General features: G+C 46.6%; 1 protein-coding gene across 7 annotated transcripts in view; it reads right to left on the bottom strand.

Annotated features, from left to right (window-relative positions):
• PRKN (parkin RBR E3 ubiquitin protein ligase) overlaps nt 1-18,802 on the bottom strand; it is a 1,133,456-nt gene that overhangs the window by 175,763 nt on the left and 938,891 nt on the right. For all 7 annotated transcript variants that reach the window (XM_084777800.1, XM_084777801.1, XM_084777799.1 and 4 more), the window contains 2 exons: nt 15,889-15,950; nt 987-1,136 (listed from right to left, as the gene is read on the bottom strand). In XM_084777800.1, coding sequence (XP_084633926.1) covers nt 987-1,136; nt 15,889-15,950 — 212 coding nt within the window. The remainder of the gene's footprint in view (nt 1-986; nt 1,137-15,888; nt 15,951-18,802) is intronic.

Raw genomic sequence — 18,802 nt, forward strand, 5'->3', positions numbered from 1 at the left:
CCAACTACAATCCTTAACCAGGAGGCACCTTTTGCTTGTTTGTTTGTCTTCCTTTTGAGGCATCAAGACATCTCATCATTTTTCAACTTCTACTTCCTCTACTGCAGAGCACTGGCTTTCCAGTGGCCTTCACTGGAGTGGCAGATGGTGACACTTGAACAAGTGACTTAACCAAGAGTTAGGCCTGGGTGCGAAGACCCAGCTAATTGCACCTTCTTCTGGAAAGCCCCCCAAGGAATCTGCAATTCTAAAAGAAATCCAATAGCATCTTGTAAAACTGCACACAGTTTTACTTACCTAGCCTGTTTGAGACGTAATATCAGCACTGGTACCCACTTATTGCTCACACATGTAACCTAGGCGACACGCCTCCCTCCTCCTGGATGGACGGAGGTATGTGTGGGGTCTGCTCAGCTCGGCTGCTTTGACCTCTCCGAACATTTTTCTGTTCTTTCTTGTTTCCTAACTGGCAAACAGCTCTGCCTATTTCATCTCAAAGTATTTTTGAGTTTGCCCATACTAACCATGCTACTTCTTTTCTTTTCTTCTTGTTTGTTTGTTTTTTGGGGGGAGAGGTTTTTTTTTTTTTTTTTGACACAAGGTTTCTTTGTGTAGCATGTGCCACCACACCCTGCCAACAGCCTGGACCCAGATGGGAAATTCCCTTCTCTCTTTGCTTTTGCTTTGAGGCATTTGGGAAGACTTTCTCTCCCTCCTGCAAAGAAGAGTAAAGTTCGGGTGTGGGGGCTCAGGACATCTTAGAGTAAATGCCTCAATAAATAGAGTGCAGAATATCTCAACACAACTCCTTCCAAAATAAATACATTTGCATAGGTGGAGCCCTACAGGAATGAAAAATAATCTGTTTTCCTGTCCATCGGTTCAAATATGACTGAGCCCGAAAGGCAAATGCAAGTACTCTTATCACATCCACAAAAACAAGGCGCACACCACCAAGCACCCCTGGGTGTGTGGTCGGTACTCACTCCGCAGCCCAGGCCGTTGCCCCCTTCACAGATGACCTTCCTCTGGCCCTGTTCCGGCAGCAGCCCAGCTCCGCAGCCAGGACCGGGACACAGCACGCCCCCCATCTGCAGCACACACTCCTCGGCGCCATACTGCTGGTACCTATTGTACTGGAAGAAGCAGAAGGCAAGGTGAGATTTGCACAGTGACCCAGAGCCATCTCAGATGAATTATTTCTGCCTGAAGCTCCCTGTTGAAGGACTCAGGCATTGGGCACTCAAGTCGATTCAGCAAAGGATGTACATTTAGTGGTGGGGGTGTATGGTGGTAGGGGCGTGGGGGTGAGGGCTTGGGAGTAAAGGTGTGACTCTGCACAGAGAAAGTGCTCCAAAATAGAACCCAAAATGAATTAGTTCATAGCCAGGCATGGTGCCAAATGCCTGTAATCCCAGCACTTGGCTGGGAAAGGGAGGAGGATCAGGATGTTGAGAATAACCTGGGATATGAGATACTTTTCCTGAAAACCCAGGGAAACTGAAATATTTATTTTACATATTCATTTTCCTTAGAAAACAGATTAGCCCCTCCCAAATCTAGCATTCTGTGAAATTGTGCCCATCAGTTGTATTTAATCTAATTTAAAGCACTATACGTGTGTGTATTAAGTAATAGATGTCATCTGTCTTTTCAGGCAAAATATTCTCATGCTTCTATTTGAGACTTGACGAGGCTTTATCATCACTTAGAAAACATGCACCACAGTTGCTGACCACCTACAAGACGGCAGTGGGCTTGAAGGAGAGGACAGTCATCAGAGCACATTCTCCTGTCATTCTGCCTGGTTTCCTTTCCATTGGCTTCATTCAAACCCAGAAGGCTGAGCAGACACAGCACAGACACCGTTACCTCCAGTCCCACAGACACCATGCTTTCTCTAACTCCAGCCCCGACTCCATCCTCACCCTCTGCAGCCTCAAGGCCTGCAGTAGAGGACCCAGGTGTGGTGGTTTGAATGAAAATGTTCCCCATAGGCTCACAGGGAATGACACTGATAAGAGGTGTGGTCTTGTTGGAGGAAGTGTGTGTGTGTGGGGGGGCAGCTTTGAGGTTTCAGATGCTCAAGCCATGCCCAGTGTCACTCTCTCTTCCTGCTGCCTGTGGATCTAAATGTAGAACTCTCAGCTACCTCTCCAGCACCGTGTCTGCCTGCATGCCGCCATGCTTTCAGCCATGAGGATAATGGACTAAACCTATGAAATGTAAACCAGCCAAAATTAAATGTTTCCTTTCTAAGAGTTGCCATGGTCATGGTGTCTCTTCACAGCTATAGAAAGCCTAACTAAGACACCAGGCCAGCCCCCAGGCTGCATCCAAAGCTTTCTGAACAGGTATGCGAGAAGACACAGACTTCTACTGGGCCAGGAAGAAGGTGCAAAAAGCTATGAGAGGAAAAGTGGGTGGGGAAGAGGCCCCAGGGAGGGAGAGAGGCACTCGGGGGACAGGGCTAGAAAATCACAGTTTGCATGTGTGTGTGTGCATGTGCACATGAGTGTGCAGAAGGAGCCACTCTTAGATAGGGCTGAGACATCCCTTACCTCCTCTCACAGGCAAGCAGGGGGCCAGGTCTGTAGCACCTGGTCCTTCTAGCTTGGGCCAGTTTCCAGGCCCATCCACCATTGGAGAGATGCCCTTAGGGCAGGGTGGATCCTGAAAGCTCTGCCTTTATTCCATTCTCCCCAGCATCCTGCATTCCTACGAGTACTTTAATCTGGGAGTCTGGTCAAATGTCCCCTCCAGATGGCATCCTAGTCTTGGGGTATAATTCTGGAAGGCCTACAGATACCCACTTCACTTCTGTCATGATCCCCTCTGCAATAGAAGAATGGGTGACCAGGCCCGTTGAAACACCCTCCTTCACCTCTGCTGCCACTGCAAGTCTACCTTTGCCTTTGGGGTTTGGAGTAGGGACAACCGCGATCCCTCTTCTCATTTGTCATTTACGTATTACTCTTTTTGGGTACCACACCCCAGGCCCCCTCTGCCAGGGTTCTAGGCTCTGTTGCTGTGATAGAAACGCCAACCAAAGTGACTAGTGGAGGAAAAGGTTTATCTGGCTTACAGGTCACAGCCCACCATCTAGGGAACCAGACTCAAATAGGAACCTGGTGTCAGGAACTGAGGTAGAGACCCAGATGAATGCCACTCACTGGCTTGCTTCCTCTGGCTTCCTCAGAGACTTTTCACGTATAGCCCAGGCCCACTGGCCTAAGGATTGCATCCTTCATGCTTGGCTGGGCTCTCATATTAGTTAGCATTTAAAACAAAACAATAATGACAACAAAAAACCAGCCTCACAGACATACCCACAAGGCAGTGTAATAGGCTCGGTTGGTTCCTCAATTGAGACTCCCTCTTCCTAGGTGTCTCTGGTTCCTGTCAAGGTGACAAACATTAACCTGCACACTAGCTTCTGGAATGTTTAACTACTGAGGTCGGGTCCCTGTTGTGGTATCCTTCATCCATGGAGGACACTTAAATTCCCTGGGAACACGGTGCTTCTAAGTTACCGTTCTGACACTACTGGATCATTTTGGCTTCTAAACTCAGATCAACGACATAGATTTGCTCAGTTATTAACTGATTTATGCAACCTTTGCTGAGAGTCTACCCTGAGTCCATCAGACACTCCCGAGAGGCCAATTTGAGGATGGAGCACAGCCAGGAGCCCTGCCCTTGTCTACGAGGTGATCTTACCGAACACTGAAAGATGAACATGCACAGGATTTTGAGGCGTGATCAGTGAGGAGAATAATAAAGAACAGACAAGGCTCCTGGGGAAGTCCATCACCATGACTGTAGGCCGTGTTTGGGAAAAGCCTTGCAGACAAGGCACACTTGAGCAGATATCTGAAGGAGATGGGAAAGTAAGCCCGAGGCTCCTCAGGGAAGGAGTTCTGTAGACAGAAAAGTGCATGGTACAAAGGTCCCGAGGCCATCTATATTTGGCTGGGTTGAGGGATGCTTTTAAGAGCAGTGGGATTGAAACCAAGTGAGCCAGGGGATAGGAGAGACAGCGCAGGCAGCAGGTTTATGGGGATCCTAGCTGTCTGGCTCCGCATGGCTGTTGTAAGAACTCTGGCTATTTCTCTGAAAGATACTGGAACCCCTGGGGAGCCCTGAGCAGAGGACTGGCATGACTTGACCTGTATTGTAAAGGCATCTGTCTGACTGATACACTCCAAATAGACTCTAAAGGGCACGAGGGATGCAGCGAGCAGAGCTGTATGCCTGAGTTCTCCTTGGCAGCCAACGCTGAGTGAGGATTGGGGCCTGAACCAGGGAGGTGGCATGGAGGGACGGCAGTGGCCAAAGCTGGATATCCTGAAAGGTAGAAACTAGAGGATTTTCAGGCAGATGGCTCGCCTGCCATGAGAGACAAAAGAGGGGTCAAGTTTGAGTGTGATATGTTTCCCTTGAGGATGGAGAGGGAGGGAATATCCCAGAATGAGGTATAGACTGTGTATGTGTGTATGTGAGTGTGTGTGTGTGTGAGGGTGTGTATATTTATGTGTGATGGGGTGATGGGAGTACAAAAAAGAAATCATTACTTCTATCACACTTATGTTCAGTTTCATTTCCTGATTCACAAGTATGTGGGAATGTTGAATAGCCCCTGACCGGCTCAGTTAATTTAGAAGTTGTAGGCTTTGGATACTAATGTAAAGTGATCTGGCTTCTCTGATTTTGTTTGTTTTACTTCTTCTAGTCCCATGGAAGCAAGACAGGAGACATGGACAAGCCTCTTTATACATAGGCTAGTGATCTCTACACACAATGGTGTACACAGAAAATATGTCTATTTAATGACACAGTCTTTACATCACGTATTACGAGCAGATCTTCATGGGAAATGAAGGCATTTCATTGAGCGACGATTAGATGGTTTATGCAATTAAAGACTATATCTTCTTTCTACCTACCTATCTATCTATCTATAGACAAGAACTTTACCAGCTGGCTAAGTCATCTCTAGGCCATTGTGCTTACTGGGATGGAGCCTCACACTGCAGCCCATGCTGGCTTTGAACTTGAGGTAGTTTTCCTTTCTTGGCTTCCCGAGTGCTGGGGTTACAGGTACAATCCGCCCCCCACCCCACAAGCTTTGTTACCACACATTCCTCTTTCCTTTCCCACTTTCAGTGCTACACAGATTTCTCCTTAGTGTGGGGCTTTGTCTTGAGCATAACATTTGTCTGGTCGGGCTTTTTGGGATGGGGGAGTCCGTCCATTTGAGCGAGCTTTTGTCATGTTCTCTACATCCATCCAGTGTCTCTTTATAAAGCTCTGCAATGTGGACTCGGAATGATGCCGTCGTACCAACAGTGTGTACACACTGTAAGAACAGAATGCGTTAGTGGATTCTAACTATTAAGTTTCAATAACTAATTCAAGAACTAATAAAATAATAGCAATGGGAATTAATAATAGTGATTTTAGGATGGTTATCTATACAAATGAGTTTTTAAAATAATTGTTCTTAATTGGGCTGTAATTCAATGGTAGAGCATTTGCCTAGAACACACAACACCCTGGGTTTCATTCTCAACAACAAAATGCATACATACATACACACACACACACCTGTATGTACACACATACACACTCACATACATACCACATATACCACACACACATGCACCATACATACATACATACATGCATACACACACTAATGCATATGACACACATATATACATACACGTACCACACATATTCACACACATATATTCACACACACTCACATGCATGCACGGACATGCTCGCACACACACTCACACAGGTACAGACACATAAACACACATACTCATACACACAGACACACACACGCACATATACAAACATATTCACACTCATTCACATACATGTATTATGAAATTTACAAGAAAACCTTTTGACCTAGAACTAATAGCGTGATAGCATTTGAAGAAAGTTTACTGCTGTAAGGAAATAATTTAGACATGTAATTAGCAACCAGCCTTCTTTAGTTTCTTTCAAGATATGACCCACATTTCCACAGCCTCCCTTTAACCTCTCATGGGCATGACAAACAGATTTTACTGGGAGCACACCACTCTAAACTTCATGGAGAGTTTGGACAGATTAGTGCCAAGTAGAGCAGAATATCTATATTTACCTCAGTGTAAAATTCACGCAGTGGTGGTAGGTAATTGATAAACGGATTTCAAATGGCAACACCAGCAGTTTCTTCAACACTACTTGCACTATTCCCATGAGGTATTTCTTATTTCAAATATTGGATACCAGTTTATAAATAGAACTGATTTAGTGGAATATGATTACCTGGCAACATAGACTAGGTCTAAGAAAATAAGTTCTGAGGTAAACTCAAAGCAACAAATTAGCTACAAATTGCTTATTGTTTGCCTTTGGAATATATATATATATATACACACATACATACATACATATACATATATACATATATACACATATAAACACACACACATATACATACACACACACACACACACACACATATATATATACTGTCTGTGTGTGTGTCTGCATGCATGCTAATATTACAAACTTCAGAAACTTTTAATTTAAGCTTTGGTTAAAACTAGTTTTCACATTTTCAGATATGATTTCATGAAGTGGATAATTCCTTGTATCTGACTTTTCCTATTGTCAAACACCTGGAAAAAAAAAGCAACTGAGGAGAGAAAGGTCTCTTTGGTTCACAGTTTCAAGTACCATCCTTTATGCTGGGGAAGTCAACACAGGAGCTTGAGGCTCTGATCATTCTGTGTCTGCAGTCAGCAAGCACAGAGCACTGGACACTTGTACTCAGCTAGGGAGTGGTCTGCCCACAGTGGGCAGGTCTTTTCAGTTATCCCCCACTGGCACGCCAAGAGGCCCTTTCCCCCAGGATACCCAGATCTCATCAAGTGGATAATTGAGATGAACTATCATGTCTAAATTAATTTATATTTTGTATTATGATGTTTGCAAAGGTATAAAAAATAATACCACAAAAAGCACACAACTGTTTGCCCCCCAAAAAATATCAAATCACTTGCTCATAGTCCCTGGAAACAGAGTGAGAAATGCCTTGTTAGAATCCTTTCCTCAGTAGGCCCTTAGCTTATTGTTATGCTTCTTACCTTATTTGTGGAATAAAAATACCATTTTTATGTGTGCATTCTCATAGATTCTCTTAAAAACATAAAGTATTCATTTGAAAGTACCAGGCTCATTGAGATTTCAACAAAAGCATGTTTTAGGATTCTAAGTAACGAGTCTTGAGATAATATAGTGAAACAGAGCCTGGGTTTTATTGGCCTGAAGGTAGTTAGACAGAAGCGTTGGGCTGAGCAGATTATCATTCCATAATGAAGCAGAGGTCACAGGTTCAAGTCCCGGTTGGGCCAGTAATCTTCCTTTTTCTTTTTACCTTCTGACTGCATGCTAGGTCCATGAAAGAACATGGGTGACCACCGCCTGAGGGGTCAAGCTAGGAAGGAACTGTGCTTCTGTGGCCTCCTGTCTTCCCTTTTCCTCTCAGGCTTAATATGCATGCATCCATGGGGAAAGCAAGCAAGAAAGGAAATCTAAATTGTAAAAGTCAGATGATGTTAAGCCAGGGAAAGGAGGCTGAAGCCAAGATGGGGGAGCGCTGGCAGACGTTCTGTGAAAAGGGGTCATGACTCATCAGCCATCCAGGAGCTGCCTGCCCCCAGGCAGCTGCTTGGAGCAAGTAACTACTGGTTTTGTGCCATCCTGGTGTTTTTCAGAGCGTCCTTTTGGGGGCACTCAGGTACAGCTGTTGGGCCTCTCTTGCCTACCAGCATGGCTTCTGGTTTGTATAACTCTTAGCTAAAGCTGTGGGAGTGTCCTTCCTTCAGGGAGGGTAGGTGTGGCACCTGCCCCAGCATCACAGAGAGGTGAGGGGCTGCTGCTGAGGAATGGCTGCCTTGTGCCACACACCTGTGCCAGCCCTTTGCAGACCTGCTACATCCCTGCCCTGGGAAAGGATGGGTGGAGCCTTGGGGGTCCCAGGGATGCACTTGAGGTCACAGGGATGTACACCAGCAGTATGTGGGTATTCAACACTAGAACTCAGGCCAGGACTGAAGGTGGTCCTTTCCACAACACTGCCATTTTTCTTATTTTTTTCCCTTCCGATGAAAAGAAAAGAAAAACATTGGCTTACTATTCCTTAGTCACCTATTAAAAAAACGAACAAAAATCCATTTATTGTTTACTTGTTTGGATTAAAAAATTTCAAAAACTACATAAAAGACCAGTAACTTTTGCTAAAATATTTCCCCATGCTATGCATGCAGAGAATGTCCTATTTTTTTCCACATGCATTAGGAGTCTCTTTTTTTTTAAAAGCATTCCTAAAATTGCCTGTAATCTTCTTCTTATTTTTCCTCATTTGCAGGTTGTTAGTCTGAGAGAGTTAGTGACGGTCTCAGTGGTGGCTCCTGTCACCTGCTGTTCCCCTTCTCTGTGCCGTTGCTAGCAATGTTCTTTGCATCCCTGGACATCTGTCAGCTGCTGATGAAGTGAATCGGCCAGAGAAAGGGCTGGACCTTGTTCACCGCGTAGGAAAAGCAATCATTAGGAAGGCAAAATCAAATGCAAGGAGGAAGCACATCAATGTACCCCTGAGGAATGATTGGGGCGACAGACAGAATCCTGGATCGTAATTTAGGAAGCCCTTTCGGATGCCTGACGGGAGATGGTGCCAAGAATTTGTATCTCAACTTCCAGGGGTGGTGGAATCTTCGGGAAGGAGATGGAAAGCCGCTAGCTTTTCTGTCTCTTCTGTGCACACTGTTAAACACAGCAAGGTATCTTCAGGGAGGGCAAGGCTAGGAAGGCAGGAGCCAGGCAGGAGCCCTTCCTCCCAAGGGGTTTAGCTGATGTGACTTGGCGAGACTCTACAAGCAGGGGCTCCTCGTCCGCCATCTTGAAGGACACAGCCCGAGCACTGCTACTTTCAGGTACAGCATGTTTTCCTCTTCTACTTACTCCAGAATAAAAGCTTGCCATAGTATTAGGTTCGCTGGCATGCTAAAGCCTCACCCTGCAGAGAAGTAGAAAATGGCTCTTAATTTTCTAAGGAAGGAGCTGTGGTCCCCCGGCTGACTGCACCTCCCTTCCTCTGTCTCCCGGGTCACTTCCTCCAGCTCAGGATGTTCATTTAGGAGTAGGTTTCTTCATCCAGTGCCGAAGAGGATCTGAAGGCTTCTAGGTGGTTCTGAGGCTAGCAGATGGGAGCACCAGGGTGGCGCTTCTTCACAAGTCTTGTGTAGGGCTGCAGGTGAGACACTGAAATGGGGTCATTCCAGTGAACACTTCTCTAGTGAACCCATTAGAACTTGAGTGACTCGGAGCTTTTTTTTTTATAATTGTTTGCTTGTCCGACTAGACGGTTCCCTGTCTACAGTGATCTGCCTTTGGATGGGAGCCATCCTGTACCTTGAAGGGGGCCTTCTTCAGTGAGAGGTGCGGGCAGCAGGGCAGTAGGGGGTGGGGTGGGGCAGTGTTCAGAGGACCACATGTTTTCCTGTGGAGATCAGCAGGCTGCATCTGGCCCAGTCCCCACACTGTGCCTTGCTGGGCTCCGCCTTTGGTCTGTGTCCTGCGCAGTCCGTGTCGCTGTCACAATCTCCTCTACTACTGCCCATTGTCCAGCACACATTGATTTTGTCTCCTCCCCTCTCTCCTCCATCTTTCCTTGTGGTTCTGATCGGGGAGAAGCATATTGTGTAGTCAGTTCCTTAAAGCGTTTCCTCCTTCCTTGACCCCCCTTGGGCTTGTAGATTCCCTGCCGCTTGGAGCCCCACCTTTCCCTTTCTACTGCTGTCCTGACCCATGGACACCAGATATAGCCCTTCACTCCTGGAAGACAAGCTTCGGGCTCAGTCTGCAGCTTCGCTCCTGCCTTTGTGGTTGCTCTGGGGAACTTGAACTCTATCCTTTCCAGTGAGCCATTTATTGATGTGCTCGCTCAGGGTGAGCTTATCATCTCTGTGATGTTGTTAGGTCTCCTATTCTCACAGTCATCCTTCGGCCTCATCACCTCAAGAGGAGGCACCAACCCCAAGTATTTCCTTTCCAGTAAGTATCCCTTATTTTTCTAAGCTTTTAAATCAAGGTGTGTACATGTCTTAATTCAACCTCATGGAGACTTTTAGTCAATAGGTCCAGAGTTTTCTCTTGCCACTGACCCTCTTCAAATTTAGTATCTTTCTAGTCCAATTCAGATTTGCATTATCCACTACCATAAATGCTGCCTGGAAAACACAGATATTCACAGTCCTGTTTACCTGACAACTCTGGGGAAACCCTAGGCTTAGTAACACGACTTCCATGTTGCATATTGTGGTGTTTGAATACTTGGTCTCCAGTTAGTAGATCAGTTTGGGAAGGATTAGCAGGTACAGCCTTGTTAGAGTGGGCATGGCCATGTTGGAGTGGGCGTGACCATGTTGGAGTGGGTGTGGCCATGTTGGAGTGGGTGTGGCCATGTTGGAGGAGGTATGTCACTGGAGGTGGGCTTTGAAGTTCCAAAAGATTCCTGTGATTCCCTGTGCTCTTTCTCTCTGCCTTGTGCTTGTGGATCAAGGCGTAAGCTTTCAGCTCCTGCTCCATGGCCATGCCTGCCTGCCTGCTAGCTGCCACGATCCCCACCATGATGGGCATGAACTACTATCCCTCTGAAGCTTAAAGCCTCAGATAAAGCCTTCTATAAGTTGCCATGCTCATGTTGTTTCTCACAGAAATAGGAAGGTAACTAACACAAGAGTGCACTCTGAACTTGGCTGCTCCCCACTGACAAGAGCAATTGAGTTCTGAATCACCCATCACAACTTCCAAACTGATCACACCCTCCAAGTGGAGGTTTAAATTTTCCTTGTGGGTTTATGCTGTCTCTCTAGTGGCATTTTTGCCTTTACTTTCTTCTCAGTCTGCTCATGTCCCACCTCCTTTCCCTGGTCACTAATGCCATTTCCACTGACTCTCTGGAGAAGGCTCGGCAGTAAAGCAGTCTGCTGTCAGGGGGCTGACACAAGTCACCTTCTTTCCTGTGGCTGCAGCTCGTTGGCACCTGCCCTCCTGGAAAGCGGGCCTGCTGAGGGCTGCCTGAACCTCACAGTCTCCATAGGTGACACTGGCTTTGGGACTCAATTCAAGCTTTGGAGTGACTCTACTCATCTGTGATGTTTGAAATCCTTGCTGAGTGGCTGCATTTGTGGTGGAGAGGCTTAGTGACTGAACTGTAGGATAAACCAGAAAGACTATGAAGCTAAACTCAGCATGCCAGGAGAGGTTAAGAGCACCGGCTGCTCTTGTGGGGGACACAGGTCCAATTCCTTGCACCCTCATAGTGGCTCACAGCCAACTGTGCCTCTAGTACCAGGTGATTTGATGCCCTCCTGGTCTCTATGGGCACTGTGTAGACATGGTGCACAGTTGTACACACAGGCAAAATACCACATACATAAAATGAAAATTAAATTTTAAATATTCTAAAATTCAAAGAGTTTAAGTTTTGTTTCTGAAGGAAGTGGTTAATAGAACTTAGTGATTTAGTTGTGTACTTGTGTGTGCATGTCCATGTGTGAACATGTGTGTGCATGTGTCTATTCATGTGCACATGTTTGTATATGTGTTTGTATGCACATGTGTGTATACATGAGTATTTGTACATTTATGTATGCATGTTCATGTGTGTACACATGTTTGCATGTTTGTGTATGTAGATGTGCATGTGTTTGCATATGGAAGCCAGAAATCAACCCTAGGTGTCATTCCTCAGGATACCATCCTCCTTATTTTTTGAGACATGCTCCTCCACTGGCCTGCTGCATTGAGTAGCTGGTCAGTGATGGCGGGTCCTCCTATCCACGCTTCCTGCAGCACTAGGGTTACCAGAACTAGAGTGTCACCAAACCCAGCTTTCTTTATGTGGATTCTGAGGACTGAACTCGGTTCTTTGTGCTTTCACGGCAAGGGCTCTAGCAACTGTACTATCTTCTCAACCCTAGTGATTCCCTTTTCATCCAAATCTCAAAATCCCCAAGAAAGATTGGTTAAAAACAGAAAGAGATCACAGAGGAAGAACTAATAGTGGGCGTGCACGTCTGTCATGCAGGAGCCAACATCTGTGTCAGCCCTATTAAGTCACATGCTAGACAGATGGACACTATGCTTATGGAAAGGTCCACTCTGTCGCTGTGACCTCATTGTATTGGTGGCCGTAAACAGCAGTTACAGTCAGAAACATGCAATCCCACTTGTTCCAGAACTCTGAGAAATGACCGGATGCCATCATTTTTTCTGTAAGAAGGAAAATCCGGGCTGCTGAGACCAAGTAATCTCTCTGAGGCCACCGTGACGCACATTAGTGTGAAAGCTTCATCTTGTTACCTGCTGTGAGCTGGAGAGTGGCCCTAGTTCCCAGGAGCCATCATCGCCCTGAGGAAATAGACCTGCTTCTTCTCCCGAGCCTCACTTTAACATGTGTGACACACTGGTGGTCTTGTCATGTTTCATCAGAACGTCATTGCCACTGATTAACATGCCCTGTTTATAGCAGTCATTGAAGAAGATGAGATGGTGCGTCATCTCTTCTCAGTGACCCTAAACTTCCCACAGGGAAGGCCTGCATCCCCTTGGCCACCACATTTTTCAGCTTCTGCAGCCGCTGAGACTCTTGCCCCAAGACTCATGGTGGGACTGTCGTCCTTTCTCCATAACTACAGTTGACACTCTCATATTTCTCTCTGTTCTCCCCTTACTGACACTGGATGGCGAGGGCCCGAGGACACCCTTTCTCCTCTTTTCCTTCTAACCCATCAGTTTTCACTCCCGGCCACCAGGCTACACACACTGCGCTCTACCACTCATTCACCGTCAGCTTCTGGCTTCTCCCTCCTCTCTTTCTCCTCCCAGTCCTTCAATGGTTGGCTCACCACTACCCTCTGAATCCTCTCCAGTGAGGGCGGCAGATGAGCTTGGTGTCTACATGGCTCTGCGTCTCTGTTCAGTGACATAACCTCACTCCTTCTGACCTCATCCTGACGCAGCCAGCCAGCATCCCTGGACGTCTCTTGACTTCTGTATTTCCTATCAGGCTCTTCCTGCCACACCCTGTATCCAGGATTCAGTCTTCAGCCAAGTGCTATATTTTTTTTTCAGTCAGCCCATTCCAGCACCCAAAGCCCAAATGGGATGTGTGATCAATAGCTCTTCTGTGTCTCTCTTCCCTCCCTTTTCCCTCCTTTCTGTTTCCTCAGAGGAAGGTATTAAGACCCCTCCCCTAGATCCACACACTCCTTGATCACTTGGCAAGGAAGAATCTGCAGTCTCTCTCCTTCATTTTCCCTCTTCAGTTATGTATTTCTCCAGGACAGTGACTATCACCACCCATGATATATACCGAACATGTCTATATAAAACAACTTATTTTCCCCAGGCTAAAATAAAGTTGATAGGAATTTCATTTTTACATCCCTCTCCATACTTAGAATGATTCATAGCACACAGTAGGTGCTCGGTTTTATTTTCTTTCCTAACTTCCTTTGACTGAAAGGACAGAAGGAAGGATGTCTGCCTTTCTAGGACATAGACATCAGTATTATAGTGATGTGCTCTATTGCCATAGCTAATCAGGGTAATATTAATTTTGATTATTGCTTGATTAAATTCCAGGAGAATGCAAAGTGGCCCAACTTGCATGCAAATCTAAGGAGATTATTACAGTTGGCTTCTTTCCCTTTTAATTACATAGTGAGTCTGAAACAAATATGGAAACATTTGCAAATATTGGTGTGAGTTAGAGAGAAGGCTCCATTATCTGAACAGAAGCACTGGGGTAATAATTAGTTCTTTTGAGAAGTCTGGAGTTCTCAGTGAAACTGGCTGTGCGGTTAACACGGAGACGACTGTATGGAGGTGCCAGGTAACTAGTGCCTGCAATGCAGGGACACTGACTTAGCTTGGACATGAATAAACTTATATCTGCTGATATATATTCTAGAAGCTCACACTATAAGGAGTCAAGGAGGCATCTTGCAATGCTAATTCAACGATATGGAAAAGACTCCAATTGCTTCTTCTTCCTCGGGCCTTTCTGATTTTAACTTCTATCAGGTAACAGGCAATCGTGATTTGTCATACATACATACTGTCATGGCCGATCTCACTATCCACCTAGGATCACTTGGGAGATGGGCCTCTGCATATGCCTGTGAGGAGTTAACCTTTGTTACGTGAATTGAGCTGAGAAGGCACGCCCACTGTGGGCAGTACCGTTCCCTGGCTGGGATCCTGGCCTGTGTGAGTGGGGAAAGAGATCTGAGCGGCAGGAGCCATCCATCCCTCTCTGCTTCCTGACTGGATGCAACATGAGCAACTGCTTCAAGCTTCTGTGCCTCGATTTGCCTCCCCATTACCCTGAAAACCGAGAGGCAGAATAAGCCCTTCATCTCCTGGGCTGCTTTTTTCAAGGTGCTTTTTCTCATGGCAGCAAGAAAAGAAACTTTGTTACCTGACAAACATACCCAACCCAGAATCCGTTGGCAGAACTGAGTCACTGCAATTCCAAACGCCTGTTGTGTGCTCAGGGTTGGCAAAGAATGAAGTCCACAGCAGAGTATCAGTTAGGTCAGCCAGCATGGTGCCAGTTATTCAGTGCAAGTGTAGTAAGGGCAATTTAATGCAAAAATTAACATACTAATATGGACTCCGTAGTTTCATAGAAGGATTAAGAGAGGCTTAGCTGTCCCTTGAGTTCCTTGGGGATTAGTTTTAGTATTCCCAGTAGATATGAAACATTGGGATACTTAAGTCGATTCCTTATGTAGAATACGGAGTAGTATTTACATATAATGTATACACATCCCCTAGTGTGCTTTGAATCCTCAGATTAGTAATAATGCCAATATGATGCAAATACTATATATATATTATATAGTATTTACAAAACTTTTACTAATTTTTATTGTATTGTTTTTGTGTTGATTTATGTATGTATGTATATGATTTAGGGGCGGGGCACACACATGCCATAATGCATAAGTGGAGGTCAGAGGACAACTTTTAGGGTCAGTTCTCATATTTTACCTTGTTTGGGACAGGGTCCCTTTGTCACACACGGCTGTGGTGGTGAGCGTGAGAGTTCTGTCCCTCTGCTGTAGAGACACTGAGATTAGCTATTGTGTCTGGCTGTCCAGGGATCCTGGAGACTCAAACTCAGGCCGCGCTTGCACGGCAAGTGGGTTTTTATCCTCTAGGCTATCACGCTGGTCTCTTCGATGCTGATTCTTTCCCAGATATTTTCAGTCTGTGGTTGGTGGAATCGACAGATACAAACCCAGCAACACAGAAAGCCAGTTTTATCTTAGGAGGTCAAAAGTATAAGCAAGAATACGTGTGTGTGTGCATACTATGCTTTTTATGTCACATATTCACCACGGGCACATAAAGTGGCTGCTATAACGTATAAGCAACACATTGGGTACAAAGGAGCCTGCATCCCCACTTGCATCTGTATCAGGAATGTCTCTGCCTATTGATCCCTTAGGCGTGATTCGTCTCTGCATTTATTTGTTCATTTGCCACTACACAGTGCCTGCTTACTACTCCCGTCTTGAGATGAAATACTCTGGCAGGGAGCAGATGTACCAATTAATAACCTGTCGGGTCTGACGGATAGCAGAGTGGGGAGAGTGTCCTCGCACGTACCCCGGGCATGCCTCGCCTCCCTATTTGAGGGTGCTGTGGGTCAGGGGACACACCCTGCCTCCCCGGGGAGGTCCAAACTGTCTCATTAGCGTCTATCTTTCATGACACTGTGATGCGGCCTTTGAAAGGCGGACTCACCTGCTCTTCTCCAAGAACCCTGAAGTGATGGAGCTCTTTAATCAACGAGTCGGGACAGCCAGCTGCGGGAGAGGAGAATTGATCACAAGAGTGTCACTGTCATTCTGTACAGTAGTTTGTTTCTTACACAACGGTCTGGCTACCGACACACAATGCTGATGTTGACAAGGATGCAAATGTGCACCTGGAAACACACACACTTCTCACCGGCCACAGAGGAGCCAGACCTTCAGGGAAGAGTTGGCCACTGCCTGGGCTCAGAATGACACTTTAGGATAGGCTCACATGCGACTCCATCCCGGCCTGTCCCCTGGAATGACCCGGCCTTAGGATATCGTGGTCCTCCTGGAGCTTATACATGTGCCCTGACACAACGTCAGGAGTCTGTGGGGCTGGAAGGGGAAAGCCAGCGACGGGAGGGTCTCACACGTTGACTGAGGGCTATTTCCTGACCAGCTGGGCTAAGGCTTAGGAATGGAGGCAGAACCGCCAAGCATCCTGTCCTTGCAGGATCTGCTGAGGTTTAGAGACTTCCGCTGCCTTCCAGTTCTAACCCATCCTTAACTCTTCAGGCTTTTCTCATTGTCTTCATTTAGTCATAAAATGAAATAAATAAATTACATATGCAAACTTACATTTAGGGATGTACACATCTGTAAACGCTTGGTATCAGCTAAAACATGTCCTGTCCCTACTTCCTCAATGGAATTATTCCACGGTGTTAGGTTGTAGTCATTCATAAGATTAACTCCAGAAACAAAATGGATATTAAAAACCTGTTCCTCTGAGATAAGACCCATGGATGGCATAAATTCATTGGCATTTCCATTAAGGAAACTGGATGTGTTCATATGCAGAGCACATCAGAGGAGCTACTGAGCTGATTCTCCTTTACTCGGCACCAGGGGGTAAGCAAGGTGGAGGGGACTGAGAGGGGTTTCTGGGTGAAGGTAGGTTAAGAAATAATCGGAATTTGCCTTCCCATAGGTGAAGCTGTCCTGTGCACGAGTGTTTGTGTGTTGTTGTAGGTAGAAGGTCGGGCAGATTTACAGTGCAGGCTTGTGAACAGAGGTGCCCACAAAGGGCTCAATATTGACACAGGATATTAACGGGGATTTGGTATGATGATAATTCCATGTGTCAACTTGACTGGCCGCTGTGATACCTGGAGAGGAGGCGAAATGGATGCTTCTAGCATCCGAATTGGTGGACGGAGCAGAGCAGGCCTGCCGTCCATCACCCAGGTGAGTAAGCATCACACCGCTCCTCCCGGCACTGGACCCGAGCGGTGTGAGAAGGTGGGAAGGATGGAGCCTTCTGGGCCTGGGCCATGCACCTTTTCTTGCCCTCAGACCTCAGAGCCTCTGGTGTTCAGTCCTCTGACTCGGGGCTTGTGTCAGCCCCTGCCCCTACTCTTTTCTCAAAGTGAATTTCTTTTGCAATTGTACCACACCTTCCTGGCTCTCTGGCTTGAGAGGGCAGATTGATTTCTCAGCTTCCATCCTCATGTGCACCAGTTCCAGTACATCTCCTGTCGTGTGTTCCGTGATGGGGAATCTTCAGTGGCAATTTGACTGGATTTTTGACTCAGCTAAAACACCAGCCACTGGGCAGTTCCGCCAGGGGCCAGGGGCTCTCCTTCCGGTAACTTGTAGCCAGAGGCCGGCTGTAACTGTGAAGAGCGCCCTCTAGTGACAGCTCAGATAGAAGAACATGCAAAAGAGAAGCTTCTGCTCTTTGCCTGCCTGCCCTCGCTTTTGCTGGCAAATTCATCTGCCCTGTGGCTGCTGTGTGTCCTTTAGAGGTGTTAGAACCTACTTCTAGAAGCTTCCAATGTGGGCTGAAGGCCGGAGACTCTTCAGTTCCACATTGGAAATACTGAGAAACCCAGCCTTGTGGACTGAGCAAATCCCAGGTTCTCAGCCTCTTCAGTGTGAGCTGGTCATTGCTGGATTACCCACTCCATGTCCTGTAAGCCATCTGATAATTTCTCTGTGTGTGTGTGTGCACGTGTGTGCATGTGTGCGTGTGCGTGCATGGCACGCTCATTACATCAGTCCTGTTCCTTTGGAGAACACTGACTAATATGGAAACCCTCCAACACATGTTTCCTACTGGTTCTGTTTTTCTGAGACCCCAGAGTACTTGGGTCAGCCCCAATTCTGAATTTCTAAAGCCATGGCAAGCCACTAGGACACATTATAGCCTCGGATATTGTACAGTACCTTATAGAGAAAAAATGGTTTATAAAAATTCATTCAGATAGTACAGGGAATTTTTTTTTATTAAAGAAAAATAAATGGAAGACCTGAGGCAAATATTTTTGGTGGAAACATAATGAATTAGTTGCCACAGTCATGTCCAATACCATGGAGAAAGACATCTGGCTTCTTGAAGAGAGAACTGAGTGGGTCTCTAGGCGGAGGCCACCCCGGAGCATTGCCCGTGTGCAGCATTGCCCGTGTGCAGCACTGCCCGTGTGCAGCATTGCCCATGTGCAGCACTGCCTGTGTGCAGCGTTGCCCGTGTGCAGCGTTGCCCGTGAGGACCATTGCCCATGAGGAGCGTTGCCCATGAGGAGCACTGTCCATGAGGAAGGCAGTGCTTGAGAAGCTGCTGACTTCCGGCACGCTGCTCTGAAGGACAGCTAAGGAACTGGTGAAGGTGGGTGTGCCATCTGATTGATGGTGTGGCTGAGAAGCGCTGTGGAGACCCGGCCACGTGCCAGCCTTCCTGCTTCAGGCCTCTTCAGGAGTGAGGAGCGCTGGCTGAGCTCTCTGAAACAACGATAGGAACAGAGGTGGACGGAACACAAGAGGTGCACTGTCATGGAGGTTTCACAATCCTGGGGTCTGTGACTAAGGGAAAAGGGCGGGAAACTGGGTACATAGCCCAGGGTGGCAGGTGGAGATGG

This window comes from Acomys minous, assembly GCF_964271855.1.
Source record: "Acomys minous genome assembly, chromosome: 3".
Classification (NCBI taxonomy): Eukaryota; Metazoa; Chordata; class Mammalia; order Rodentia; family Muridae; genus Acomys; species Acomys minous.